A 27,210-nucleotide genomic window follows, 5' to 3' on the forward strand; every position below is an offset into this window, starting at 1 on the left:
GTGCCCAATGTCCGTATTATCTCATAGCCGACGCTTCTTGGTACAATTCCGCTGGCGGCTCCCACTCTTTTGCAATTTGGCACCCTGTAGCAGTTTTGTGATCTCCTTTGTAGGTGTGTTCGGACGCATTGTTCCCGACTGAGATGTTTTGGCATCTAGGGGTCTGAGAGGTAAGTGAAAAGCGATGGCATCGAGCCGTTGAGGAGGTCATTTCTGCTATGCTGCCCGGATCTCTCGCTCTCTAGGCGGAAACCTGCAGAGGGAAAGTAGCTTATCTTTTCACTAGCAAATCCTCCCTCTGGGCTTTAACGTCCACTGTCCAGATGTTTCAGTGGCGGGAGAACCACCTCTTCAGCATCTTTGGCAGCGGCCCCTTGCACATTCGGCCTCGTCCAACTGAGCAGTTTCAAGTCTCCCTCCATGTTATTGTGCTCTGTTGTATCTGGATAGGAGTTGACTGACATCAAGCTTTCGACACCGTTGTGAAGGCAGTATTCGACAGGAGGTTCGGGACCGGGTCAACATGTTCTTGGAGAGGATGGTCTTCGGTGTTTGGGAGGACCAGACGTCCGGGGGAGGCGGAGAGCATGTGACTTGCATGTTAGACCTGATTATGTGGATGAGAAGCGGTTAGCAGTATCACAAGGGAAGGATGTAGAGTGGGCGACAGCTGAGTGAGATCCAGCTAAGCCTGCGCTAACCGTGCCTAGCCATGCTAACGGAACGGAACAATGGGGGTTCCCGGCTTCTAGTTCGGCGCATGTCTGCCCTATCAATATCAAGACTTCTCTACAATCGCTGCAAGGCTTATCTACCCACAAGAAATGGTCCACGAATGGCTGCTCTCATCCCATACTCACTCTGTCGAGCGTCCTCAGGCTAAGAAAAAGCTTCTGTTGTGGATACAGTACATGCCTGAAGCACACCTTCCCTTCGGAATGGGCTTCGGACCTTTCTCTCCTGCGCGCAACGCAGTTCTGCTCTCTCTTCTCCTAAAACCTAGGGATATCTCAACACAATATAGACACCGTTAAGACAGTTGAGTCAGTGGGACCTTTAGATGACCGTGGCTTCCACTTTCTTTGTTTCCTTCACTTCAGCCCGACCCTAACAGGCTTCAGCTCCTCTCGCATAACATCCCTTGAGCGATTTGTCTCAGTCCTGTATGTACTCCTTCTCAGACCCTTCAGAGATCCTCATGGCCGCCGGGGCCGTTTCCACCCAAACGGCGGGTTTTCAATATCGAACACAGCCTACAAGAGCCGGTATCGAGAGCAGTACGGGAAAGAGGAACGATAGCCCCATCGACGACACTTGCAACCTTCCCAAACAGACTGTAAGGGTGGTTGGACAATCGGTGGTGAGAGCGGTCATTGGGGAAACAGGCCATTCACAGGTTGCGGAAGGCAAATTGTCAGGGAAGAGTGTTGCAATCAAGGTTTATCGGCGCCCTTATCTTTCGACAGCTGCAAAGATGTGGCGGACCGAGGCTTACGTCCTCCGGGCACTTCGTAGGCATGCAAGTCTTTGAAGCTACCTTTCGAAGTACGAGAACAGAGCTAACGGAATATAGCGACACGTGGTCCAGTTTCTCGACTGTAACGTTGAAAAGTACTCGATAACGATGGAGTTGGTCCCCGGGATGAGCCTCGAAAAATTCGTTGACAACCAATTTCACTCCACCCTCACCGAGATGCAGTGCATGGATATCTGGCTCGGCGCCGCCCAGGGATTGCTATGGGTACACCAAAATGGCTTTCTCTACAACGATCTCAAGCCCGACAACACAATGTACGATCCCAGTTCTCGTCGCACCGTTTTGATCGACTTTGGTCTTGCCTCTTCGGAAACCTGTACATATTTCGTTAGTGGGGGAACTGCGTGCTATATTAGCCCAGAGTATTTGCATCGGGAGAGACACCAGGCTGGCGACATCTGGTCACTGGCTGTAATGATAATGTTTACTCTTAGAGTGATCGAACTCCCAAGAGAGACCTGGGACTTAACCAAGGTATTCGAGGAAGCCTCTCCTCACAGGCAGAAGATGGGCGCCTGGCATGACGAACTTCTGGCCAAGGCCGACAAGGCGCCTTCTCGTCATTTGGAGCTTCTCCGACGTATGCTTTGCAAGAACAGAAGAGACCGAATATGGGCGTATGAGCTTGTGACCGATCTTCTGGGAGTACACCAGGCTTATAGGTCGATGGAATCAATCGTGTATGGGGATAAATCGGCACTTTGTCCCCACGACGGACATCTCCAAACCGCAGCAGAAAAAGAAGAAGCACACTGGAATCACCCATCGAGGCTTGACATTGACAGTCAAAGCGGTATTGGACCATGGTATGACACTGACAAAGCGCGCTGCGATCGTGATTAGTGCTTATGGGGGTGACTTTGGGCAGCTTCTGCATGGACACCTTGACTACCAGCTTCCTATAAATGCCTGCTTCTAAAGATCAAATAGTTGTGGAGAAGCCAACAGAGACTCGTTTCAAAGACAAGCTTGGACATATTTCGAAACCTGTTCCCGGCACAAAGGGAACAGTCACTTAAGATTCCCAACACACGCAAAGCCGATCGAGATGCATTCATTCCAACAAAACAAAGACGCAAGTTTATCCCTCTCGACACCGACATAAGAAATCTGTACTGGACTCTGGTTACTGACTTCGGAACCTACAGGTACATCCACCCTCACGTCCGTCACGACAGGTTTCTGGCTCAAACACAAAGACATTCAATCGCTGGCGATTCCTCCACCGAAAACCACCACGATCATGAATACACCTTGCTATCCGCGCTCTCACCTGCGGCCTCTGACGACGTTCAGAGCAGTGCCACAAAGAAGGATGCCTGAAGGCTTTCGCCCTGTGGAGAAAGAGACACACAAGAGCTGGGCACAGATACGCAGACAAGCCTGCCAGGACATCTAAAAAAACCGCACAATGCACCCCTTCCACGGCGACACATTGGCCTGTCTGCCATCCCATGAGCGCACCGCTGGTATAAATTGCCAGCACCTGGACAGAGGAAGCCGCAGGTTGACTCGTATCGAGCTGAACCGCTGCTTGGGTTGAGCCCCAGTGGTGGTACATCCACAGTTTCTCGAAGAGCCTGATCCAAGTACATCGATCGAAGTCCATGTCTGCAAGAGCCAACGCGTTTACATTATTGTGGTCGTGTCACACAGCCGATGAAGAAATCCACTGCCATCCAGCCATGACCTAACCTGGGATTAAGACGCAAGCTCCAGCGGGTTCGAGAATCGTCTTTATCATTCATGGATCTATAAGCAGGTTGTCGGGTCTCGAATGGAAACGACTTCCAGTCACTTCAAGTGAGCTTCACAGCCAACCAGCGACCTCCAAGCCCTTCGCCAAAAGCTGGGACCTCATGAGCTCCTTTACCTCGACCATCCAACTGTGGGCACTGGACACGGCCAAATAATTGTACCTGTATTACACCTTTACGAACAGCAAGACCTCCGCAGACGCTCTTTTCAGCCACTCAGGCGCGTTACGACAGCGAGCAGTCGTGGACTGACGGCCCTCTGGCGAGGTATATCCTCACGGATGGTCGCTGCGAAATGCGAGAGCGGTGTTCGACGAAGCAGGCCCCTGTTCTATGCCAGCAGAGTTCCTCAATCGCGCCATCAACCTTGCTCATTCTCTCTGGACCCTGCGTCAGGGGCTCTTACGCGATCCCTTTCCGAGTCGGAATTGAGATGCAGGAACGCACAGAACTGTATCCACACACCTCGCAGGTTTGCCACCAATATATCTACCAGAAGGTCGATCATTGATTCAACCTCAATTATCTCCAAAGGCCAGTTTCTATCCTATATTCGACGCCAATACCCCACCTGGAAGGCCCATCGACCCGAGAATCTCATGACAATACCGCATTCTCTGTCAAGCCGTCGTCGTTCATGGTGAAGCCGTGCTCACACCACGTGATAGCGGATTACCAGCCCCGGCGTCTGGCGGCGTCTTGCAGAGGCATGTCAACAGCCTACGTGACCTTTTGAAGGGTCTCAACACGAGACAAAAAGTGCCCAGGATGATGACAGGGTTAGGGACTCGCTAGTCATCCACTGGAGCAGGCGGGGATATCACGGGCATACCAGCCAAGATCAAGTGTTGAACAGGGTGCTGACCGTCGAGTCCTTCCGGCTCCCTGAATTGGTTGCCCTGATCCTTCTCTACCTTCACCATGACTCGTGAACGGATCACAATCGCTTCGAAACGCTGCTTGAAAGACTTCATGCGAGACATGCCCTTCAGCAACATTCATTATCTCGTCGCGGAAGTGTGCCCGGACGATTCATGGGAATCCACCATCCGATCTTCCTCGTCTCTCGGAGGACATCGGACATCGCAAGCGGCCTGGCGGCGCCATGGGGCTGACAACCGCACTGATTCTGCTCGGAAATCTGCTATCATACGATCAGCGCGCGAGATGCATACGAAACAACGACATAGCTCTGCTATCCGACTGACAACGAGTGAGGATCGGTTGTGTGCCAAAGAGTGCAGAACACATTTCACAAAATGGTATCAAAGTGGCTGTGCGCATTGCGATGAATATAGAGGAAGAGTATACCGTGTGGGGGCATCAACGATTTTGAGCACGGTGGCTTGACAACAAAGTTCCTTTTCAGATACACACACAGACATCCCCAACCTTCTCCGACCCAAACTAAATGTCCCGTTCTATTTGATTGTCCACCCGTGGCATGTGGCCCGATCTCATGCGTCAAGACTTCCACTGTGACTGATGTGAAAGGAATGTATGAGAGCACGAGGCCAGCCAGCCCGGCGTTGGTGCTTCGCCTTCCTGTCTAGCAGCTGTACCCATTGATCCCCTACGCGGTGACAAAGGTGGCCGTAACTGCCAGGAGCTTTCTTGTGGAAACCTCGAGCAACGAAGCATTGGCATCAATCCTGTGCGATTGTCCCTGGTTCCAATTCCAGGTCTTTTCAGCCTTGGATTCATTTTTGGAGAATTTCTCCCGTGATTGAGTTCGTGGGACGACACAGCTTGCTGTCACCCGCCACACGCTGATCGAGGAAGAAGAGGGGCCTCTGTTGTGCACGCTGCTCCACTCTCAGGATTTCTCTCACTTGCGACGGAGACCTCCTGGGTCGAGGGCATGTAAGATGCGAGAAGAAGCTCAAGAGAAGATCAAGATCACCTGATCCTCCTCGGTGTCAAGAAAGAGTAAGCTAAGCCTCCTCGAGGACGCCCTGTCCTGACAGATCACATCTTCGCGGCCGGCAACAATGAAGGCCATTCTGTACCTTCAGGGGTAGCGGCCAAAAGCCCAATCACTATGTGCGTCGAGAAGGCTGGATTGGACATCCGGCCTCCGACAGACACTGTCTTCACGACGCTGCTTCCCCTTTACCTCAGTCACGGGTTCCTCTACTCCGGAGACCTAAGCAGTATGACCGATGGGGCCTTTTTCAAGGATGGCTGACAAATCCGCTTCATGGTATAGCTCAGACACACAGTCTGCATGGAGACTTACGCCGGGCTGGGCCGTGTATACTTTTTGTTCTACGTGGAGCTTGAGGGCGGCGCCGGCCTTGTTGGTGAAGCTGGCAAAGAGAACAGTTCAAGCCAGGGTGTCTGTCACCTTCGATTCCTTCACAGGCAAGGCAAGGCATGGCAATTTGGCTCAGAAACGACTCTGAACACGGCGATGAAGACAAGGGGCCGCTTCCTAACTTACGGACTGACGGCGTGCAGCAGTGTTCCTTCGTCCTCAGATACCTCTGCTTGAGATTGTGCAGGCATATGTATGTTTTCTGGAAGCAGAGATTGGACCAGTGCCCTTGTTTCGACCCAATCTACCCATCAAGACTCCCTCCACGCCACCAAACTCGCGACCAAGGCGACGCTGGACTTCGTCGGAAGAGCCTGCGTACCCCATTCTCGAGTGATTAAGAGACGAGGTGGACTATGCGCAGGACGAGGGAGGCCGATCAGTTCGAGGTAGAGTTTCCCCTGCTCACGCAGGAGCGAGACAACGGGTGGGGGGATGTGAATCTGCTCCAGGGAGGGAGTAATGGTTCCTCGAGAATGCTGCCCATGATGATCTGACAACAGAAAATCAAAACAAAGAGGATGCAGGAGTAGCACCAGTACCAGCAGCGCTTGGAGGAGTTGGGAGATTGGCCTGAAGACAGAGGCTCTCGGGACCAAAGACATTGTGGTACTGGCGATAAAGACGACGTCAGAGCAAAGCCGGCTTCGTATCCCGACGCGACGGATGTCTCCCAGTTGGCGCTTGACTCTCCTCGACGTGTCGAAGAGCCAGTCAGTATCAGCCGTCCGCGGATCAAGGGCGTTCCGAGACGAACTTCACAGAAGCGGTTGGGGCTCCTAGATTGCTCCCCCTTTGCAAACACGCTGGAATTACCTTTGAATGACATTAGCAAGGAGGAAAGAAAAACGCACGAGGGTCCAGGAAGCTGAAATGCTCCTGCGAGAACACGCCCAAACCGACTCTTGAAAGGCTGTCGAAGCCCACCTGGAGAGCCTGATATACTCCGGTGTCTATTGCCGCTGCCCCTTCTGCCGGCCGGTCTGTCCCCGAAACGAGAGCTCGAGCAGATGTGATGTCAGGAAGTATCAAGCTTGAAATATAACAGGTTTATTTTGAAGTCTACACACCACTCACCGGTAACGTCTGCAAATATGCGGTAGCACAACTGTGGACAGCTATGGACCTGACGTACGGAGCCTTTCCGGCGAAGGCCACCCCAGGAGTTTGAGTACGCGATCTCCAGCCCGCGAAGGTGAGGAAGAAGAAATGGCGAGTCGGAGCGAGAGCGAGGGAGGGTTGATTGGGAGGAGGGGGACGAGAGTTTTCAGCTAAGCAGACAATCTCTTTGCAGCAAATCGATCGAAACTGTCTCTCCGAACTTCGAAGAAACGGTCAAAAGAAGATGTCTCTCAAGTGCAGCTCCAGTCCAGAGAAATACCTATGAGAGACCTGGTGTTGCTCGGGCCAGGCAGAGGGTTCGAGTCGTAATCTAGTGAGTGAGACTCTTATCGCGCACCAAGCGCAGAATCGAGATTGCACGGCCTCAGATGCTGAATCCAGGCTCAGACGGCGGCGGGCTTGGGTACTATTCACTGGCGGCAGGGCTTCTATCGGCAGGGCTTCTATGCCGGCGCTTGATCTCCGGTCGAATGATCGATTCCTCCTCGCGATGTGTAACCCAAACGCGGCGAGAATTTCTCGTCGCGAACCCCCGTGCAACGGTCGGGCCAAGGGGGAGAGGGTATGAGCGAGCGAAACTCGTTCCCGAGCTCGGCGTGGCTTTATTTACCCGGGCACCGCTCGAAATCGATGGTGAGCGGGCGGTCAGCCAGTCAGTGAGTCGCGCTTCACGAACTGCCTACCCACCACCAGTCAGAGACCGAAACCAAACCAGAAGCGGGCGCAGTTCTCACTGCGCCCCGATGCAGCCGAGCGCGAGCGCGAGCGCGAACTCGTACTGGAAAGCGTACCACACATGTTCGAGTGTGCTTGGTGATGCGAAGAACGGCTACGCGACGTCTATCATGACTGAATGACTGGGGATTTCACGGCGCAACTTGGATTCTGTTGTTCAGGAAGACATCCTCGTCGCCAATGAGCCAGGAAGGCGACTACGACTGCCAGCCCTGCGGTTTTCTATATATATATGTGGGCGCCAAAGCGGACCTGGTAGATCGCTCGGGGTATAGGATTCGTGCATCATCTGCACTTCGACATCTATCATGTTGCGGAGCTCGCTGTCGCAATCCACATGCACATCTACTCTCTTCACTTGTGGAAAGAAAGGTCACATAGCCCCGAATTAGACCGACCCGAATCCATTGAGTGTGGAACAACAGAATCAGTCGAGACTCGAGTACAACAAAAATATGCACGCCGTCCGAGCGGCTGGTGGTGGCTACGGGGGCTATGGCCCTTAGCTATTTGGAAGTGTCAAGCCGACAGCAAGCTTCCCAAGCCAGAACAACTCGATATCACAATGGGGAAAGGAGTCGCAGCCTGTGTCGCTGGCCGAGGCAGCAGCCTGTTTTGGTGGGAATTTTCAATTGAGTGGACCAATGGTCATGCTGACCACTACCAAAGTAAAGCTCCAAGAAACTCACGACTGCGAACATGGAGGTGCGGATGTTAAGCTACAAGAGGTGTTCTACATGGTCAATGTATACGCTATTGGTGAGAAGCGGATCTGAGACACAGGACCTGCACCGTTTCTTTTCTCCACTATTCTCGGACTCAATGTGCGGTGTAAGGCGACGAGGCATCTTGTGGCAAGCTACCAACCAGTGATAGCCCAGTTGCACGAAGGCAGAAGGGAAGGTGACCATGTTGCTGAGCCCTCAGGTGCCCTTGGTCACTATCTCCAACAGGGAGGGCGGGTTGCTTGCATGAATGCCGCCTGGAACAACGCGCGGGAGCACCGCGATGAATGGCTGTCTGCCGCAGTCGTCACTGACATGGACAGCGGGCTCGGCGACATGGTGGACGTCAAGGTGCAGACGATCTCCGTTGTTGAAGTCGTTGGCCCGACGTCTCTTCCGACCGCGTAATGATTCTTCATCTGACCAGTTAACATCGTCGATCTCCGTTTCTTCCCCTTCCTCCACCCTCGATCTCTTTTCAGGACTGGCACTCCTTTCGAGATTTGATATCTAGGTCAAGTCGAGCAGTTAATCAAGGGAAGCCGAGACTGTACATAGGCCAAAGTTGTCGAAGGCATCTTTACGAGCTTGTTTGCAGCGCTCGGCGTGAGCGTGTTTGAGCAGCGTTATAGCTAAGTTCGGCACCAAACCGAAGGGAATTTTCCAGGAGTACGTCTTAGCCAACTCGATGTAAGTGTCGAATGGATCTTTGGTAAAGCCTGGTGACACATTGACGCTGACTAGTGGGAACGATGGCAACTCCCTTAGCATGGAAGACAATATGGATTGGGCTCCGAAGGCGAACGGTATTTTCCGCATGCTTCGTCTTGTCTGTTGCAGTGGTACTTGTATAATCAGACTTGGAATTCTTGTCACACCATTCCTATTTCGCCGCAGGGATCACATGAAGAGTTTCTCATCCGGGCGGTCGTTGGTTGTAAAGGTTCCCCAAAGGGCGGTAGGTCGATAGTACTCGTAACTTATATCAGTCTGAATCCAAGTCGACTTGTCCACAGCCAATCCATCCATTGATGAAATGCGAGAGAACCTCGTTAGAAACAGCAATCCTGAATCTCGGGCGCTGCCTTGCTATAGTAGTTCATGTAATTCGACCGTCGCCAGCTTGAACATGAGCTTTTTCTCCTGTTCTTCCTCTGTCTGCCAGCGAATCATGAGCTGAAGCCCGGAGAATGCGGCAATCGTGTCTTGCCGTATTGACAGTGGATGACTGTAACTGGAACATGGTATCATGCTGTAATGAGCGCTGTGTGGTTGGCAGAGGGAAGGGTGTCTGACAGTGGTACATACGGCAGAGGTGGAGGTGTAGATGGGTCGTGACTACCCATAGTGTTACAACGAGCTTCTGGCTCCGAGAACGAACCCTGTATGTTGTGGTCTGCATCTCTCTCTCTCTGCACAATCAAGCTGCTGGACGCCACCACGGTCTTACCCGGGTGTATCTCAGCATCGCTAAATTTACTCGACCTCAGCAGATTGAATCTTAGTACACCGTCGGACAACGACGTGGCTGGCCAGAGTGTGCTTGCTGGCGTATTCTAGACAGATGGGGGTGAGACGAATCACGACACTCAACGAAGGAGACTGAAGACAGGGCTCCATTTGCTTCCTTGATTGATTCCATACTTAATTACTTGCTTCCTTGACTAATACTCGCTTGCCTGCTTCTTCCCTTACAACTTCTGGTCGGGCTCAACATCCTCGACGCGGCAGACTATGAATGATATTCCACACAGATTTGATGATCAGGTCGTGATCAGTGCCCACAGCCACTCCCCCCAACAATTCCCACATAAGGCTAAGCCTAGCGACGACGATGACTGCTAGTACGTATGGCCCTGGACCGGATCACCCTCTTCGCCTCGGCCACGCTGATCGGTTTGTCGCGGTTCAACAGCATGTGTAGCCGGTTGCGCCGCTGCATCACGCGTCTGACTTGTCGCTTATACAGCGTCTCCTCATGCTTCACCAGCGCGTAAAAGCCCTGGTACTCCGGACGTTTGATGTGGCACTCGAAACACTCTTTCCCGGCCAGCAGCCACTTGGTCCCCCTTGGATCATCGGTGGCCATCCATTTGTCCTCGTGGCACGTCGCGCATCGGATGATCCTGTCGAGTTCGAACGGGCCCAAGGTCACCCAGCCTTCGTACCCCAAGTGGATCTTGCACTCACCACATTGGCGGACAAAGGAGACTCCCTGCGTGGCCGTCTCGGCGGCGCCGGCTCGCTTGTTCTTGGGATCTGGGTTCCATCGCCGAATATCCATCCAGGTCACGCTCTGCTTATCGCGTTTCCGGGAGCGGACTTCTTCGCTGGGAAAGGCGGCGAGAAGCTTCATCGTAGCACAGGAGTCGCAACACAAACGCATAAACTTGCGGTCCGAGGCCCAGTGCGCCGCTAAGGCAGAGAGTCCCTTCCTCGCCGCCCACGACCGCCAGTTAGCGACCAGGAAGCGATTGCGAGTCGGGGCGTAGTCACCGATGGCGAGCATCATCCCGCAGCCGGGGGGGGACCAATTTTCGCATTTCTGGGTCGCCACCTTAGTTTCGTCGTCGACACGGTGGAGCTCCTTGACGGTTTCTCTACAGTAGCCTGCGCTGGCGTACAGGGTCTTGCAGGTGCTGCGGACGGACATCAGGCTGTCGAGCGGAAGGTACGCGCCGATCGTGCCGTGGACTTCAGCCGGGAGTGCCACGAAGGCGTTCTGTGTCGTCGCCATCCTGGATTGCGCGAGTCAGTACAAAGCGACACTTTGAGGTTGTGCGATCTCACTCACTCGCTAAAATAACAGTTCTTGGCGACGGGGGGGAGGAGTTCACGGTGTGGCGCACGCGTCAGTTGGGGCCTCAAATGACGGACGATGAGGTGCGGCAACAGCTGTTAGTTGTGGTGATAATAATACGTCTTGTCGAGATTTGGACGAGGAAGGAGAAAGGCAGAGGACTGTTGTGTTGTTGTATGGCACAGCACAAAGTGTCGAGACAGGGAGTCACGTGGACTAAGGATATTGACTGACTGTTTGGGTGTTGGTGTAAAAAAAGAATGGCCCAAACGAAGGTGTGGTTTTGTGGTTTTTCTGTGATCAGTGACCGACTGTTGGCAGTTCCACGGCCGCGAGGATCTGCTGCGCGCCGGCCCAGGCAGTGCGTAGTCGTGGGTCACCGTACCGGTGCTGGTGAATGGCGGGGCTCAGTGAAGGGTCTGTCAGAGCAGAGCAGCCTGCAGAAGGCGGTGAAGAATGAATGGATGAAGGAAGAAAGAAAGAGAGAAACAAAGAAAGAAAGAAAGGAAAAACGAAGTTGCGGAAAAGAAAGGGCGAGACAGCGATCTGAGTTCAGTGACGCCGGGTGGATGTGGATGGACGTCAATACGGCACCGCGGCGTATGATCGGACCCGCAGCGAGGCTTTGTGCGACAACGTCGACATTACGCGGGCACAACGAACGTAATGACACTTCATTCACTGGATTACACAGCAAAAAACATGACTGAGACCACGGCAGATCCACGATCTTTCTGATCTCAGCCTTGCGATGAGATACGCCTTTTACGCTACGGGGAGGGAGGAGAGATTGAGGACCTCGGCACACCACGGCAACTCTCTCCATGGGTCTGACACGGCCAGTCATGTCCACCTCAGTCCGAATCCTCCGCGCGGTCGAGTTCGATACTACTAGCTAATCATCTCGGCCGGCTGGGCTCCCCTCCCTCTCCTCTCCTCTAAAGGCCCGTCTGTCTGTGCCCGGTCCCCATCTCATGTACCACAGGTTGCGTGATCAGAGAGAGGATCATGAATCATGGACTATTCAGAAGAGCTGAGATCCAGGGACGGCGAGTCTGAGGCGGAGAGAGAGGTAGTTTGGTGATGGTGAACATGACGACGACGATACAATGCCGCACTGGATTCCATTCATGAATCTGAAACCTGAAATCTGACACCCGACATTCACCGATTGCCCTCCACTTTGGCTTTGCCAGGTATGTCGGGCGGTCGGTCGGTCGGTCGGTAGGTAGGTACGCTGGGTATCGTGAATTGACTGATTAACGAACGATACATAACACATCCACAAAGAGAAAGAAACAAAGAAAGAGAGAAACAAAGAGAGAGAGAAAGAAAACGAACTCAGAACACCCAGGGAGCGGACCGACACTGTCTCTATCGCTGTCTCTCAGGCCCACGTCGTCGCCCTTCGCAGTATTCGACGACCACCACCGTCACCACAACTACCAACACCAAAACACACAACACACCCAGCAAACCGTTCTGTTCCCGTGGCACCGTCTCCGTCTCATCTGGCCTTCGTACGCACGAACCGTGCCACGGGCAGACAGTCTCAACACACTTCCTTTCCTTTCCTCCCACGAGTGAGCTCGCGCTCGTGTGCTGGATCTTGGATTAATTGGTTGATGGATAGAACCAGCTCAACCCAACCCAACTCCATTGGACTCCGGTGGTCAGTGGAGCCGTTCGCAAGAGTGTCACAGGTTCTCTCTCAGCACATCCTCTGTACATGGATCTGGGTTGGGTCGGGCTGGGTTGAATTCGGGTTCGGGTCCAATGCGTGCGCGCGCCATGAAGTCATCCTCACTTAGAACCACGCGCATGTATGCCACGAAACGAAATAAATACAATGAAATATAACAGGAACCAAACCATTTCATTCTGAACCGGTCCGATCCAATCCGGACCAATTCAATCCATCCAGACGAGACCTATTCTGGCGAGCCCAATCATCCTCTCCGCTCCAGAAGGCTCCGAGTGATTGAGTGATTGTTAGTCAAGTCTTTCGAGTCCATCGAGTCCATCGCATCGAGTCGAGTCCATATTCTTGACTGAAATGAACTCGGTTGGCCTCCAAAGCTTCCACTGCCTGAATCACAATCATGATCCCGCCCACCCTTGCCCATGGGCTCCAATTGATTGATTGATTGTCGTCGAGGACCAATGCTCGACACTGGGCCCCGTCTCAATACTTGACTGAATGGCTGAAGACTGAAGACTGAAGAATGAATGGATGGATAGACGAATGGCTTCGGGCATATGGGCAGACAGAGCATTTCGAATGAACGGAGCGGCGGACAGCCATAGAACGGACGGATGGGCGGACGGTTCGCTCAGGGCCTACTTGCTGCTTACTGATGCCGGTGCCGGTGCGGGTACTGCCACAGGACATTGAACGGGATAAGAGCCCAGTATCCTTCTTCCTTCCTTCATCCCTTCCTTCCTCTGGGTTTCGTTTGTTTGGCTCGGGCTCTGGCTCTAGCTTCCCCCGCGATATCTCGACAACGAGGACGACGATGACGTCGATGGACGGCGAGGATTCACTTTGCCGGTAAGCGATTCCGACCAGGCGCAGATGCACGAGCCATGCGTGCTTGGAATCCAAACATAGGCGCCGGTCGCCGTGAAGGGGATAACGATAGGAAGGGAAGATTGGAAAGAAGGCAAAGATCGGAAACAAGCCAAAGCGGCTTGTAGACTTTTCTCATCTTGGGCACCATAGCACCGTTCCTTTTCTGCCTCGAATGCTTAGAGTTTTCTCGCCATAAACATGATGAGCACTGTGTCCTTTCTGTCTCGCATGCTCATCCAGTGGTCCCGCCGCCACGCCTGGCGATCGTCTGGAGCCATCTGGGCATCTCCCGCCTGGCCCCACGACGTCGTGTCCATCTCTGTGGCAAGAGCAAGCTAGAACCTCTGTAGTCGCTCCCAGTCCCACCACCACGCCCCATGCCCCGGCATGAACCCAACGACAGGCTACTACCGAGCGTCTCAGATAGGTCTTGCAGGGGGGGAAGACAACATGGCGAACAAGGGCTGTCCAGACTCAACGATGCCTCAGATGAGATGTCCTTGAGCAACTCGATGGAGATACCAACAGAATAGGCCCAGTTGTGCCTCGCTGCGATAATGTCGACGGTGAATGACACAGCTGGCCACGAGCAGCGCGAACACGTGCTGGACAGGGCCTTTCGCTTCCACCACCCGAGACACGTTTGCAATGAGATGCTCGGCGACCAAGGTGTTACACCAGGCTTGGAGAGTGCGCTGGGCTCCACTGTGAGATAGAGCGATCCTCCAGATACACCTGGGGTTCTTGACACTGGGGAGCTCACACTGCACGGCCGCGATGGGGCACGCGAGTATCATATCCTCCGACAACGTTCGCAGCACCGGTAGAGAGGACCCTAAGATGAGGCTGCGCGGGAGGAGGGTGGCGAGCTGGTATCGGGCACGGAGGAGGTCCTTGCGGCCTAGAGCCAAATGGACAGAGGCGAGATTGCATTCGATAAGGGTAGTCGGCTTGTATCCAAATAGTTGAGTGGGTGTGTATCAATCTCCCAGGACCGAATGGAGGAAGCTGCCCAGACCTTGTGATTGCCTGTTGGAAGCTGCGTCGCTTCTGATACTCGGGATAGCTTGACAACGGCGATGAGCAGTTTGGGCCTCTGGTTTGAATGTGGCCACGCGCGGTCAAAAGCCTCAAGCTCGGTGCCTGCCAGCCAAGGCATCGCGGAGGTAATTCGATGAAGCAGGAGATTGAGGACGATCAGATACTGTCGACAATGGTGACGCTGGAAACCTTTCACCGCAACAGTCAGTCTGGAGGACAGCGTAGCGCCGACCACCGTGTCAAGACACCAATCAATGGCGGAGCCTGGGCGCTAGTAACAGGGATTGGTGGCGTTGTATGGGAAGCATTCCAAACATTCCTCTTGTATTCTTTGCCGAGTATTCCCAGGACGACCACTCCCTCAGTCGTGGGGCAGGGTGGATGAGCGGCGATCTGGCTGAAGGGGTGTAGAGAGAGGATGAGGGAGTCCGCGTCACGGATCCGGCGAGAAGACGCAGTCTGATGGAACCGTGTCATCGCTTGCAGCACTAGGGTATGATTTTGCGAGTCCCCGGCGGAGGGTCTCCACATGTAGTGTCTCGACGCCAATTCGTTCTCAACCCGTCTCTTGGTGGTCGCATTGCCTAGAGTTACGACGCAGGAGGTGGAGGAGGGGGAGGATGGAGGGTCACCCGGACGGCGGGAGTCGGCAGGAAAGCGTCTCGACTTCGTTTTGGGACCTGCAGGATAATTCCCCAGTCTGCCAACTTCGGAATCAGCGACGGTCCGAGCAGAGAACATGCATGTAGGCTATCGTTTCTCTCTGAGTCAACCAGAGAGAGCTTCACGGTGCAAGTCTCCTCAGGCCGTAGCATGGGTGTGTGCCCACTCGAAAGAGTCGAGGGAGCGTGCTCGGGGAGCATTTTGTAATGGGAAAACACATATATCCAAGATACAGGACATGAGAGGGTTGGTTATGATGTTCACGAATGGGAAAAAGTTGGGAATTCATTTTTCTGTCTGGTCTCCCCAACGCGTAAACTGGCACCTAAAGCGGCGTCATTCTTCCACCCGAGCCAACTCCCTTCCTGCTTGGTTGGGCGATAGCATGACCCAAAACATGCCGGGAAGGAAAAAAAGTCGGCTCAAATCTTCTTCGGAGAGATGTCAAGGCAAAACGGCGACGTCGTCATGGCCTCTTTTAAAAGCGAAGCAGGGGTTGTGAGCCCGAGGAACAAACAGCGGAGACGGAAAAAGGAACAGCCATGTATGTGGTGTATGTTGTCAAACTTGTTACCGACTAGCTGACTATGACTAGATAGAACACGCCGTCGACCACGTAAACTGAAATGATACCGAAGCACTTGAAACTGTTCGTCAACTGCACCGCCGCCATTTCCTGTCTGAATTCCCGACCCAGTCTCCATTCGTGACACTTGAACGGCCAGCCACGTACAGGCAAGGCTGGGTTGATCCATTCTGCATTTTGTCATCGTCTCACTCGCCGTCAAGAACGACGAGCTTTGGGTCATCCTTGCCGGCACTGAGGAAGACCTTCCTGATCTGAGACTCGTCCAGGTACTTCCTGCATGATGGGCACTGAGGGAGCGGAGTATGGCATTCCCGTTTCCATGATGTGATGCACAACCCGCAAAAGCCATGGCCACAGTTGGTGATATGGTCGATCACGGCATACGTGCACACTGAGCACTCAAGAGCCTCGCCCTGTTTCACTTTTGCTCGCGCCGCTTTCAACATGTTGGTCATATTTTCAACCCGGCTCTCCCACCGGGTTATTTCCTCTCGGAGTTCCTTGATATGTTTGCCTTGCATCTGGATCCTGATCCACTGTTCGTCCTTTGCATCTTCCAGCGCAGCCGCCACATGCTCGTGCTTTCTTGTGATCACTCTGATATTCAGTTCATGTTCATCTTCAAGGCGCTCGATCGTCTTGCGATTTTCAACAAGGAGCCTCGCAATCTTGTTTTGATAGACCCTCTGCACGATGAAGGCGTCCGTACCGTATTCCGGCTGGGTCGCTTCCCACTGGTTGTTGTTCCTGTCATTGGTCGGCATCTCTGGCGCGGGACTCGATGTTGCTACACGCTTGCGCGGGGTTGGACGGTCGTCCGTGCGCGCACGCTTGTTGCCTTTGCTGGAGCTGGAAGGCATGCTTAAAACACTGCGTTCCGGGTCGGAGTTCCGCGGCTGTGTGTTTTCTGGAGAGGGATGGGTGAGGTGCTGATGGACGGGACAGGGAGACACAAATGATTGTCCTGAAGGCTGTAGGAATTGACAAGAATGACAAGGGTAGCGCAGATAGCGCAGGAAGTGGCTTGCACAGCTGTGTATCGAGACTGGGACAGTGAGAGCAAACGAAAGAGCAGGATGAGGGAAGTGTGAAGGATGGGTGGTTTTAGAGAGAGAGGCAACTGAGGCAAGCATTGACATGATCTGGACACTGGACTCGTCCTGCGCCTCATCGGGGAGCTGGTTGGGCTAACCGAGTCACATCGCCCTTTGCAACGAAGGCAAATCACGGGTTTCACCTTCTTGGACTCTTCTCATGATTGGATTTCCTGATGTCCCTGTCCGGTAGGCTGTCCTTTTGGCGCCCCAAGTGAGTATCACAGCTAGCCAGTGCGCCCATCCTGCTTCGTTGAGAAGTGTCATGCGCCAAAACATCCATGCGCAGTCAACCCCCACCACGACCACCACCACGACTCCTGCACTCTTCGCCAGCAGCAATCCGGCCAGGAGCCTCAACATCATCCTCTAGATGCTAAGTAGACTCTTATCAATACCATAGACAGAATGAAATAGCCAGAAAGACTCGAAGACTGAAGACTCTGGACAGAAGATGAGGTCCTCAGGCGTGGAATGCACGTACATAGCCTAGGCGCTTTTGCACTCCAAACGGCGCACTCCGCTACTCTCCACTCCTCGAAGGCTTCTTGGTAGACTGAGTGGCTACTGCAGGTGACGACCTCTTGCCTATATCCACAATTCCATATGCCGTCATGCTGCAGGGGATTCACGTGGCCTCCCCGGACGGCGGCCAACATTGTATCCGTCCTGTCCGTGCGAGAGACTACAAAGTCGGAAGACCATCAAGGGGGTTCTGGGTTCCACAGGGTGTTGGACCCGGCGCCATTGTAGCAATTAGAGCTAACTAGTCACAAACTCGCAGAATGACCATATACACACTAAGAGGACTGGTGGAAGAGCGATATGCAGATTTCAGGACCCATATCCTCATGAATAGATGGACACGCAGTCCTTTCACTGTTTGTTTGTCGTGATTCCCTGTCCCCGTGCATGTTGGTGTCGGCATAAAGGCCGCCCAAGTCCAAGGGCGGCTCGTCAGACGTATAGATTATGCTCCCCGACGCCCATTCGCTCGATGAGAGAAAGGCTGCTCAAAGCAGCCCTGATGGGATGTTCGTCGGTTAGACCCTTTATTTCGGGCAGTCGCAGTACCAGTCGCAGGTCATCGAGCGTGCCACAGAGCTCGGATCGCCCGCTGCCTTCTTCAGGGGCCAGGAGCAGATGCCTCCGTGCATCTGGGTCGAGACGGCTGAGCACGTAGTTGACCCAGGGCCCGCTGATACGGGTGATGACAGGGTCTCCCGGGAAGACCTCGAACCAGGTGTCTCTGGTAACCAAGATGAGGGCACCGTCCTGAGGGCGAGTCATTCTGTAGTGCGTATTAGCTTCCCACGCCCGCACGTGAAAAGGAGGTGTGAGGGGAGACGTTACATGAAGTTGAAAGGTGATGTAAATATGTCCGTTAGAGTGAACGGCATGGCGGAGGAGGGATAAACAAACGTGGATGCAAAGGTATACAGGATGGTCGAGAACATGGAAGGCATGGTGGGTGGAGGTCTCTGTCACTCACGACTGCAGTGTAGCTGTGCTTGCATGTCACCAGTGAGGCGCCCTGCTTGCTGGTTTATAACATTTTCGATGCTAGACAAAAGACAGTCCCAGTCGGAAAAGATGGAGATGTCATAATGGAGATTGCATGGTGTATGTTGGGCGGCACGCACCCCGGTGTTCTCCAGGTCGATTGGTCTTGTGAAGAGCCCTGATAGACCCCAGACTTTTGCGTCGAAGCCTATAGAGCTCCTGGAACCCATTCCAAGAACTGAGTACCACTCCGCCACCATCCAGTTGTTGGAATGCCACCATTCTCTACCACTTCACCTAGAGACCGCCAATCAGCGGCCTGAAGGGAAGGGAGAGATAGGGGCTCCATTGGTCAAGTCTCGCTTGCCCTGAAGCGCCCACGGAGAGAATGACCGAGCTCTCTGGTATAATTTGCTGGGAGAGTCCGGGCGCAAAAGCGACCCACGCATTTGGGATGTAACTGGAGCAGACGGGGCAACCACAACGTGGTCAGGCGCGAAAGCAAACAGTGGGGATGGGCCATATCTCGACCACACGAACACCACAACTGCAACTGGCAGTTGTAGAAAGCAGAGGCTGGAAAGGAACAGGTGCATAGAGCCTAGATACCTTCTAGTGGCTGCGTAGAGGAGTGGATAGACACAGATGAGCCGGAAACTGTTCCGGGAGAGAACTGACTGAGTCCAATCCTGGGACTCCTGTCGACCTGGACCGCGAAGCCCATGTTGTGTTCCAGGGAAATCGACCTTGGAGCTCTCTGGAGAGGAGAAAGACCCTGAGGATACATTGTGGCCTGTGGGCCAATGTGCTGCTGATGCTTGCTGCTGCGTCCCCCTTCTGAGATTTCAATTACCGGTCACGTGTGTCTCTCTTCCCTGTTGACAGCTGACAACCATCTCGAAAACAGGGTTGAAGAGATGATTTTGCCGGAGGACATACCCACACAAGACGCTGGCTTCACGAAAATGGATCTTTTCGGGTTCCCCAAATCAGGACGTTGAAATGATCCATGCTCGTCCGTCCACAATAGGGAGGGTCCATGGTCCGTGCACATGGACCCCCAATGGTCTTGTGGCACTACGCGCTCTAGTCATTGTTCGTGGGCCCCATTTACTGCGTAACCGAGAAAAATACACCATGCCGGGATTGAAAACACTTGGTCGAAGCGAAGTCTGGTTTCCAGTCAATCAACTTCGGAGATGAGGTAGGGCCTGGTTGGCAGTGCATGCAAGGAGGAAGTGATTCAATCGACCAGTAAGAGCACGACATGTTGCAGCCCAGGGAACGAGTACCGGACATCTCTACCCGCTTCTCTCCTCTCTCTACTCTGTCCGAAGCGCCCAAACACCATTTCCCCACCCCCTCTTCCACCTTTTCGAACGCCATCCTATTCCTCTTCCGTTCTCTTCCTACGCTAGTCTCTCGCAACCCCCACCGCCGGCTCCAAATCCCGATCGACATGTGCTATTCGACTGGAAAGAAAGAGAGCGAACGCAACGGTACCAGGATCTGCTGACACGCGAACTGTGGGAATGCCTACGAACAATGGAAGCGAGACGCATATCAGGACGGTCCAATTCTGGAAACAACTGACAGCAGTTGCTGGAGGGACTTGCACTAGTATAGAAATTGACACTCTTTGCACCCATGTGCGATATGCCCGGAGGATCTCTCCCAAGTTCCCTCAATGTGTACCCCTTGCAGGGGCTCTGAATTTGAGCTTCTTCTCCCGGCGCGAGCCACTACCCTGTGTAGAGGGAGAAGGTTTAGGGATGGCCTCTTTTAGAGATGACTCGACAGCTTTCAATTTGGCAGTGATGATGCGCACCTTGTTGTGGTACGTGTACACAACGTTGAATAGGCGGCTGGCTGCCGCATACTCCTGCTCTGGAACACCTGGGGCGCGGTGCATAAGGGCTGATAGTAGGATGCGGATGTCTTTGTGATCGGGTTGAGACTGATTTGGCAGAGCAGGAGGTAGACCAAACGGCTTGATGAGGTCGATAAGAGCATCGGCGAAGTTCTTGTAGATTTGGTCATACTCGCAAATGAGGCGATGGGCACGTTTGATGTCGGAGGCCAGGTGCTTCTTGTTGGAGAGCAGGCGTTTGAAGTTGGAGGACATGTGCTCGATGCAGTGTGGGAAGCCTGCGACAACAGCTTGGGCATCATTGACGTTGAGGTGGGAGGAGCTGGCCATCTCTGCCTCGGTTGGAATGGATTTCTGGCAGTGGCAGGATGTTCGAACGAGCGTAGGGCCCAAAGTGTGAACTTATGAGCTTGGGTCTTTCCAATACAGAGTAGATAGGCGAGTAGTGCCCATGCCATGTACGACTTCGGGAGAGTTGAGAGGGTGCTTATTCCTCTTATGGGCCTGCAATTTCCCGTGATCCCCCTCTTCTGAGGCACTCGCCAAGCGAGCCGTGTCGGGTCAAGAAGGCGGCTGGGAGAGAGGGTTCTTCGGAGGTCGAATCATGGGCGAGAACGACCTGCATGGCTGTCAGTCTTGTGACGACGAGCTTGGAGAACGATTGCTGAAAGCAGACACGAACCCGCTGCGAGGGGAGGGCGTCTCTGGAAGTGCTGAGACAGGAGGTGAAGCTCTTGTTATCCACACTGAACGTAGCATGGGGAGAGAGAAGGGATATCCTGGCCTTGGTTGCGCAGCCGTTGGGAGCCGGGAGACCTCCGTCAGACACCATCAATTTTACCCACCACTTAGCGCCTATTACAGTCTCACGTCGCCGCCAGTGGAGGATTGTACCCACACCCACAGACCGTCCTGAGGGCGGCGCTAAGTCTCTCCCTAGGCCAATCGTGTATGTAATGGATGTGAGACTCAGCTACGGGCGGCTCAGCGCCACACCCAGGAGCCCAGATTTTGTTGCCTTGTAACGCTCATGCGATGATGCCAGCTCTTTCTTTGTGTTACATAGAACACAACTGAGAGCTTCTGTCTCTAGGGCGGGGTGGGTATCATCCCAAATTACACCTAGAGTGCCTTTTTGCCTTCATTTTGTTGCTGTGAACTGACAAAGTCCGTATTCTCCTATTTTTAAGTGGTGAAGCACAGGAATTCTCTCTCCAACGCCGACCGCTGTTACTCGTGATGGGTTGCCCCATCGTGGTTCCACATCTCATTTAATTTTGTGTCTGCGTGCGTTGGTGAGATCATCAGGCCACGCTTGGTGTTCTATTTCTGGTTCTGGCTCTTTCTGGCCTCCTCAATGGTACACTGAATATTCCTGGTCTTGTTGTCCTGGCTGAAGGTGACACAGAGGAGCAGCAGAGGCCGCTAGCCCTCTGAGGGCTTGACTCAGGCACATGATTTGTGTGCTCATCGGTTGGAATTGTCTCCCGACAAACAGTCGGTCTGGAGACCACAGGCCGGCCACTTCCCTGACAGCCCCTGAGACATCGCTGTGAGGCGCCTTCTCGTTGTCCATGGCTGCGAATCGTGCACAGCTCGAGTGCGAAGAGCAATGGGAGCATGACCCAAGCTTGAATCACCACCCTCCCTGCACCTGCTGGGATATCTCCGCAAACAACTTTCCACGCCGGGGGACATGTTGCTGACATGTTGCTCCACGAGAAGCATAGGTCGGGGTTCCGTTGATAGTGGTTGATCGCCTCCAGCCGACGTACTGCTGGCTAAGATGCCTTAAGTGGTTTTGCGGCTTTCTATGTTTGTCATCCTTTCCTGGATAGAGAAGGAGCTAATACCAAGGAAGGGGATTGTCTGCGCAGTGACAAAACTGAGATCACAACCGTGATGAACACCACCCCGGGCGACAGAACCTTGAACAGAAGCAGATAAATATCAGAAGAATTCATCCCCGCCAGCCAGCAATGTGCCATCTCCCGGCGACAAATCATTGCTTCCCACCCTGTCAGTATCACGAGAACTGCTTGCCTAATATTGAGATCATACACCGCGGGCTGTTGCAATCCCTTGATGTGAAAGCCTCTCACCGAGGCAATGTTTCCTTCTCCTCGCGGGCTGAAGTGGTTGGGTAATGAGCTCTGATTCTATCTCATGCATCAACTGCTCTGCACGGGATGTAACTGCCAACCCACAACGCTGAATGCGTTCCTGGTAGGGGATAGGTGATCTCGGTACGCCAACATAGCATCACATCGCCTGTCATATCGGGTTCGCTTGCACTCTCCCTTCCCTAGTTTCTTCTGAGAAGAGTTCTTCGGTGTCTCAGGTAGAATATCGACTATTTCACAGGTGTCCCTCAATCTTGTGGCAAGCTGAACAACCTCTGAAGGGAGACATACAATGACTGCATTGTGACTGAGTCGACGCATCCGACCCAAATGCCCTGCTGGGGTAGACAGTGTCGTCTTTCTTGCGCTCCAGACCCACAAGGCGTCTGCATTTGCTCGGTGAAATATTATGACTCGGGGGTGAGAAACCCGATGCTGGATGTTGTAGAGCATTCGCGCCGGCCGGTCAAGGCAAGTAGGTGTCTTTGTTTTCTATTCCAAAACAGGTGTCACTTGGCCTCTGGCGAAACTTGTTTTGAATGAGGCATTGTGCATAACGGCTCAACGGAAAAGATCGTCTGCTCGTCTTGCAATGCTCGCGAGATGAGGGTTTGAACTATTATCCCAAGTTCTAAACAATCAAGGTACGTGCTAAGGACAGCCATGTCGTGCAAAGACACAACGTCGCTCTCGAATATGCCTTGAATCTCTTGTCGGTGGGTATATATAAGGATCCGTGCATGCACTTCTGGGAATGGCGCTATTATGGTCTGAGCATTACTGTCCGCTGTTTGCCGTCCTCCACCGAACAGGACACTTGATATTCCTTGCGGTGGCTGGTCTTTTGTGATGTGAGGTAGTCGGACGACTTCGTAAGACTGGTGGGTTTTTGAACTTGACAATTTTTCCAACTCTTCGTTCTCCCATGTTCACCTGGACTATATTTTCTGTCGTTTTCTTTGGTCTCGAAGCCCAATCGCTGGGATTAGAGCTGGTATAGCAGCGCAGGTAAGTCTCAAGCGTTGGGACTTGTCCGTGCCGTCTGGCCCGTCTATCTGTGGGTGTGTGGTAGGACGTGGATAAGCACTCTGCCTATAGTAAGGGAGGGACACTGCATTTTGACACGACTTCGTGGTTAAATAGTTAAGTAGTATGGAATATATCAGACCATGTTTGAATTACCTGTCGACTACCATCAAGACTGGATCTGTGCTTTTCATCTGCTCATAGATGGTGGGAAGCCCCCCCAATCCATGGTCAAGTCCTACTGGTGTCGATCTGGCTGCGGCAGCGTTGCCAACAGTCCACACGGCTTGTGCCTCCCTTAAATCCTCCATTCTCTGACAGATATCACATGTTGTAACGTATTCCCTGATCTCTTCAACCATTCCTAGTCACAGGTAAAATCGCTGAATCGTCCGTCTCTCGCGCTCTGCCATGGCCAAAATGGGGCCCTTGCCTTGGGTCGTCCTGAATGACCCTCAGGATCTCGTTCTATAAGGCGGAGTCACTTGAGATGTACACAGCGCCGTCGACTCGCACGATTCCCGCCCGGTCCAAGAAAGCACCACCTCTGGGAGGACCCTCTCAGCTCTAGCTCAGACGGATGCACCATTGATCGGCGGCCTGGAGTTCTCGAATTCGGCTGGTCTTCCAGAGACCCAGGGATCCTTCCGATCCGCCTCATGATGCAGACACTGTCACCAAAGACGTTGTTCTTGTGGACTGATGATGGCAGTTCTCATCCTTGTCGACGAAGAAGCCAGCATTGTGCCCCCAGGTCGTGACAAAGAAGCATTAGCTAGAGTGGGTGGGACGCCTGAGGGTCGAACCATTGAGGGAATCTCATCTCCACACGCTCCGTGGGCTTGACCTTTGAGTTGCCGACACGTCTTCTTTGTTGCCTGATTAGACGCCGATAGCAAAAGCGTCTCGTCGTCATCGTAAGAGCTAGCTCTCGATGGCTTCGGGACCGCCCCCCTGGCTCTTGAGAACTTCCTTCTGGCGTCGGGTTGGGTACACGTCCGGAATGGTAGATGCATGCGCCTTGGACATCGTCGTACAACCTGCTCCTCTGCATGGGGACGGTCTCAATGAAGAACTCAAAGGACGCGGTGGGATTTTCCCATAGCATCTACGGCTAGCAACAAACGTTGGAAATACGGTGAGCACAGGCTGCTTGAAAAACGTAGCAATAACCCGTCATTGACTTCTAATAAGTCCTTCGTGCCGCCCGGTGCCGATAGCCTTCGATCGGACGACTTCGAGTCTCCCTGGCACGAAACAAAACGGATCTGTCCTCTCCATGTTCTCGTGCTTTGAAGCAGCCAGGGGGATACTCAGTCGCGAACGAATGCCCATCTATTCACCCAGACAGTCCGGGTTGGCTTTCCACCGCAGGTTCGAAAGTACAGTCGCCTTGCCTCTCACCGGTTTGGGAAGCATGCTTTTCTGGTGAGCGTTGCAAGGTCGAGGTACTGGCGCCTAGGGCCGTGTCCAAGGATCGAGGGATGTTTGACAAGGGGTAGCCCTCCCACTCTCGTGAGGATCGCGTTTCGAGTTCGGCGGCATCCTTGAGCAGTGTCTACGCTGCCAGGAGCTCCTTCTGAAACGTCCTTTCGTTACCCTCCAGCTCCGACAGCCAAGGTCTCTCCACTAGTCTAGCCATGGTGTTCAACCGAGCATGGGATGGCGTGGGCTGCAAAGCCTCGTTAGCAGTCGGCTCCTCCTATTCACTGTCACCCTACCTGGATGGCAACTCGAAGCTCGAACCTATATCTAACACAACTTTATGCCTGATAATAGTTTTAGATATGTACACATTGAGCTTGGACTTCGGGGAGAACACAAGTTACGTAAATCGACATCCAGGTGGGGGATTCTGCAGCGGGACTAGCAGTACGGCCACAAGAGGACCTGCCTAGTTCGAGAATTGTATATGTATCCCCAGCAGAGAGAAGGATCTCGGAGGCAAAGTGTCGAGGCTCGTACATGGAACGTCCATAGCCCAGCGCTCGGTGGTGTCGGCAGCTGACGAAGGGTACCTTCCAAGACTTCTGACGACATCAGTGCTCGGAACACTCGAATCCAGACCTGTAGCGTAAAGGTGAACGAAGTTGACGCCCCAGGTCTTCAACCGCTTGCTCGCTGGCCGATACGCTCCAGAATGTCGAACAGGAAATCCCGAGTCGAGTTATAGTCGTGGTATTTCAACCGCACCGAGTTCACCATGATTATGGTGAGCTTGCGGAGGATGAATGCCTGAGGGAAGTAGAGTTCTGAGTCGAGCGATATCAAGTGGCCTTCCGAGCCCTCTTCTGCGAAGTCAATCAGCTCCGGCACTCAGTCTTCCGGTCGCCTCTCCAAGCTATTGAAGCGGCGCAAACTCAGGTAGATCATGCGGTTGCGTATCATGTAGAATTCCCCAATGATCATCTTGCGTCGTGTCGCAGATGGGTCCTGAAAACAAGAGTCCCTCCGTGTCAAGTATAACCGTTTGAGCATGAGTCTCCGCGGGGGACATGCTCTGGGATCTGTGTCGGGCAATGGATCTCACGGGCGTTCTGCCTTTCCGTACTCCGACTGCTCGACGCTCGACCAATTGGGAAAACATGTCCATAGCTACGAGTAGCCTGGGAAGCTGGTCCTAAATAAATAGTCAGTGTAAGTGGATTTGTGGCTCCCACTTTCACAGATACAGTCGTAGGTCCAGGTCCAGGCTCAGGTAGGCGATGAAGGGATTGTTCATTGTGCCAAAAGGATCATCGCGAGAGATTCTGACATTGACCTAGTAGCCATCAGAGATACACCGAGTAAATATCGAACTTGCAGAAGAACACACAAAAGTCTCACACAAAATCCTTCACGGCCAGAATAGACCAGCCCAAGCAAGTTGATGGTCTCGATGTCGGTTTGGATTGCATTGTTGCTGGCTGCGACAAGCCAATTGCAGAATCGCATGAGAGGTCCGAAGATGCACTGATTCATGCCCATGGGCCCGGGATATCGTTGTCGGGTGGACTCACATAATTGGATGGGAGTGTGGCAGCAAGCCCACCACTACCTACACCACTTTCCAGATGGGAGGTTCCATCGCTTAACGCGCATATATCCTGTTCTTGAGCGGATGAACCTCTGTGGCTGGCCTGTGTTTGAGGGAAGGCTAATGCAGTGAAGAAAGTTTTGCTTCAAATCTCGGGATAGGTTATTCTGTATTCTCTGGCTGCGAACGTATGGTCAGCAAGTGTTGAAAGTAAACATCAACCGCACAGGAACTGAGTTGTCTGTCTCTGACCGCTCAGGAGAGGATGGTTGCTTCGTGTGTATGCTCCAAGAGAATAGTCTTGCGAAACCTTGGGGCATATAGTCCGCTGGTCAATAGCTGGCTTTATCTCTCTTGGCCCCGAGTTCAGTGCCAGGAGAAACCGGTCCATCCTCTCAGGCTGGCAGTCAAGCGGTCTCTCTAAGGATGAGCGCATCGTCAGCAAGTGTTTGAAGTAAAACCATTGCAGGTCATAATGGCAGATCCTCAGCAGGACACCACAGTCACCGCTGGTTCCAACATGGTTGGCCGAGGATGAGCTTCGAGAATGGTTTCCAACCAGTTGAGTTCCTGTAACACTAAACAGGAGACTTTCTGGCCTTGAGGCCAGATTTTGATCCAAGAAGTTCTCCTGAAGGTCAGCACGATGACGTCCGCGTGCTGAGGCATTCGATCAGCGTCACTAGCCACACGTTAGAGCAAGCCGTTCGACAAGCGGGA

General features: G+C 53.3%; 7 protein-coding genes across 7 annotated transcripts; 2 read left to right on the forward strand and 5 right to left on the reverse strand.

Annotated features, from left to right (window-relative positions):
• Positions 1-1,624: 1,624 nt before the first annotated feature.
• Positions 1,625-2,380, forward strand: AYL99_11771 (hypothetical protein; the record flags this gene model as incomplete). Its single annotated transcript, XM_018843276.1, has 1 exon — positions 1,625-2,380. The coding sequence occupies one exon, from the start codon at positions 1,625-1,627 to the stop codon at positions 2,378-2,380; it is 756 nt and encodes a 251-aa protein (XP_018687378.1).
• A 5,732-nt stretch (positions 2,381-8,112) lies between these two features.
• On the forward strand, positions 8,113-8,601 carry AYL99_11772 (hypothetical protein; the record flags this gene model as incomplete). Its single annotated transcript, XM_018843277.1, has 2 exons — positions 8,113-8,227; positions 8,396-8,601. The coding sequence occupies 2 exons, from the start codon at positions 8,113-8,115 to the stop codon at positions 8,599-8,601; spliced, it is 321 nt and encodes a 106-aa protein (XP_018687379.1).
• Positions 8,602-10,015: 1,414 nt separating this feature from the next.
• Positions 10,016-10,930, reverse strand: AYL99_11773 (hypothetical protein; the record flags this gene model as incomplete). Its single annotated transcript, XM_018843278.1, has 1 exon — positions 10,016-10,930. One exon carries the CDS (start codon positions 10,928-10,930, stop codon positions 10,016-10,018), a length of 915 nt encoding a protein of 304 aa, XP_018687380.1.
• A 5,113-nt stretch (positions 10,931-16,043) lies between these two features.
• AYL99_11774 (hypothetical protein) lies at positions 16,044-16,718 on the reverse strand (the record flags this gene model as incomplete). Its single annotated transcript, XM_018843279.1, has 1 exon — positions 16,044-16,718. One exon carries the CDS (start codon positions 16,716-16,718, stop codon positions 16,044-16,046), a length of 675 nt encoding a protein of 224 aa, XP_018687381.1.
• Positions 16,719-17,909: 1,191 nt separating this feature from the next.
• AYL99_11775 (hypothetical protein) lies at positions 17,910-18,418 on the reverse strand (the record flags this gene model as incomplete). Its single annotated transcript, XM_018843280.1, has 2 exons — positions 17,910-18,243; positions 18,306-18,418. The coding sequence occupies 2 exons, from the start codon at positions 18,416-18,418 to the stop codon at positions 17,910-17,912; spliced, it is 447 nt and encodes a 148-aa protein (XP_018687382.1).
• A 1,721-nt stretch (positions 18,419-20,139) lies between these two features.
• On the reverse strand, positions 20,140-20,655 carry AYL99_11776 (hypothetical protein; the record flags this gene model as incomplete). Its single annotated transcript, XM_018843281.1, has 1 exon — positions 20,140-20,655. One exon carries the CDS (start codon positions 20,653-20,655, stop codon positions 20,140-20,142), a length of 516 nt encoding a protein of 171 aa, XP_018687383.1.
• A 4,925-nt stretch (positions 20,656-25,580) lies between these two features.
• AYL99_11777 (hypothetical protein) lies at positions 25,581-25,883 on the reverse strand (the record flags this gene model as incomplete). The annotated part of the gene is made up of 2 exons (XM_018843282.1): positions 25,581-25,765; positions 25,835-25,883. The coding sequence occupies 2 exons, from the start codon at positions 25,881-25,883 to the stop codon at positions 25,581-25,583; spliced, it is 234 nt and encodes a 77-aa protein (XP_018687384.1).
• Positions 25,884-27,210: the final 1,327 nt, after the last annotated feature.

Source organism: Fonsecaea erecta (assembly GCF_001651985.1).
Source record: "Fonsecaea erecta strain CBS 125763 chromosome Unknown Scaff16, whole genome shotgun sequence".
Lineage (NCBI taxonomy): Eukaryota > Fungi > Ascomycota > Eurotiomycetes > Chaetothyriales > Herpotrichiellaceae > Fonsecaea > Fonsecaea erecta.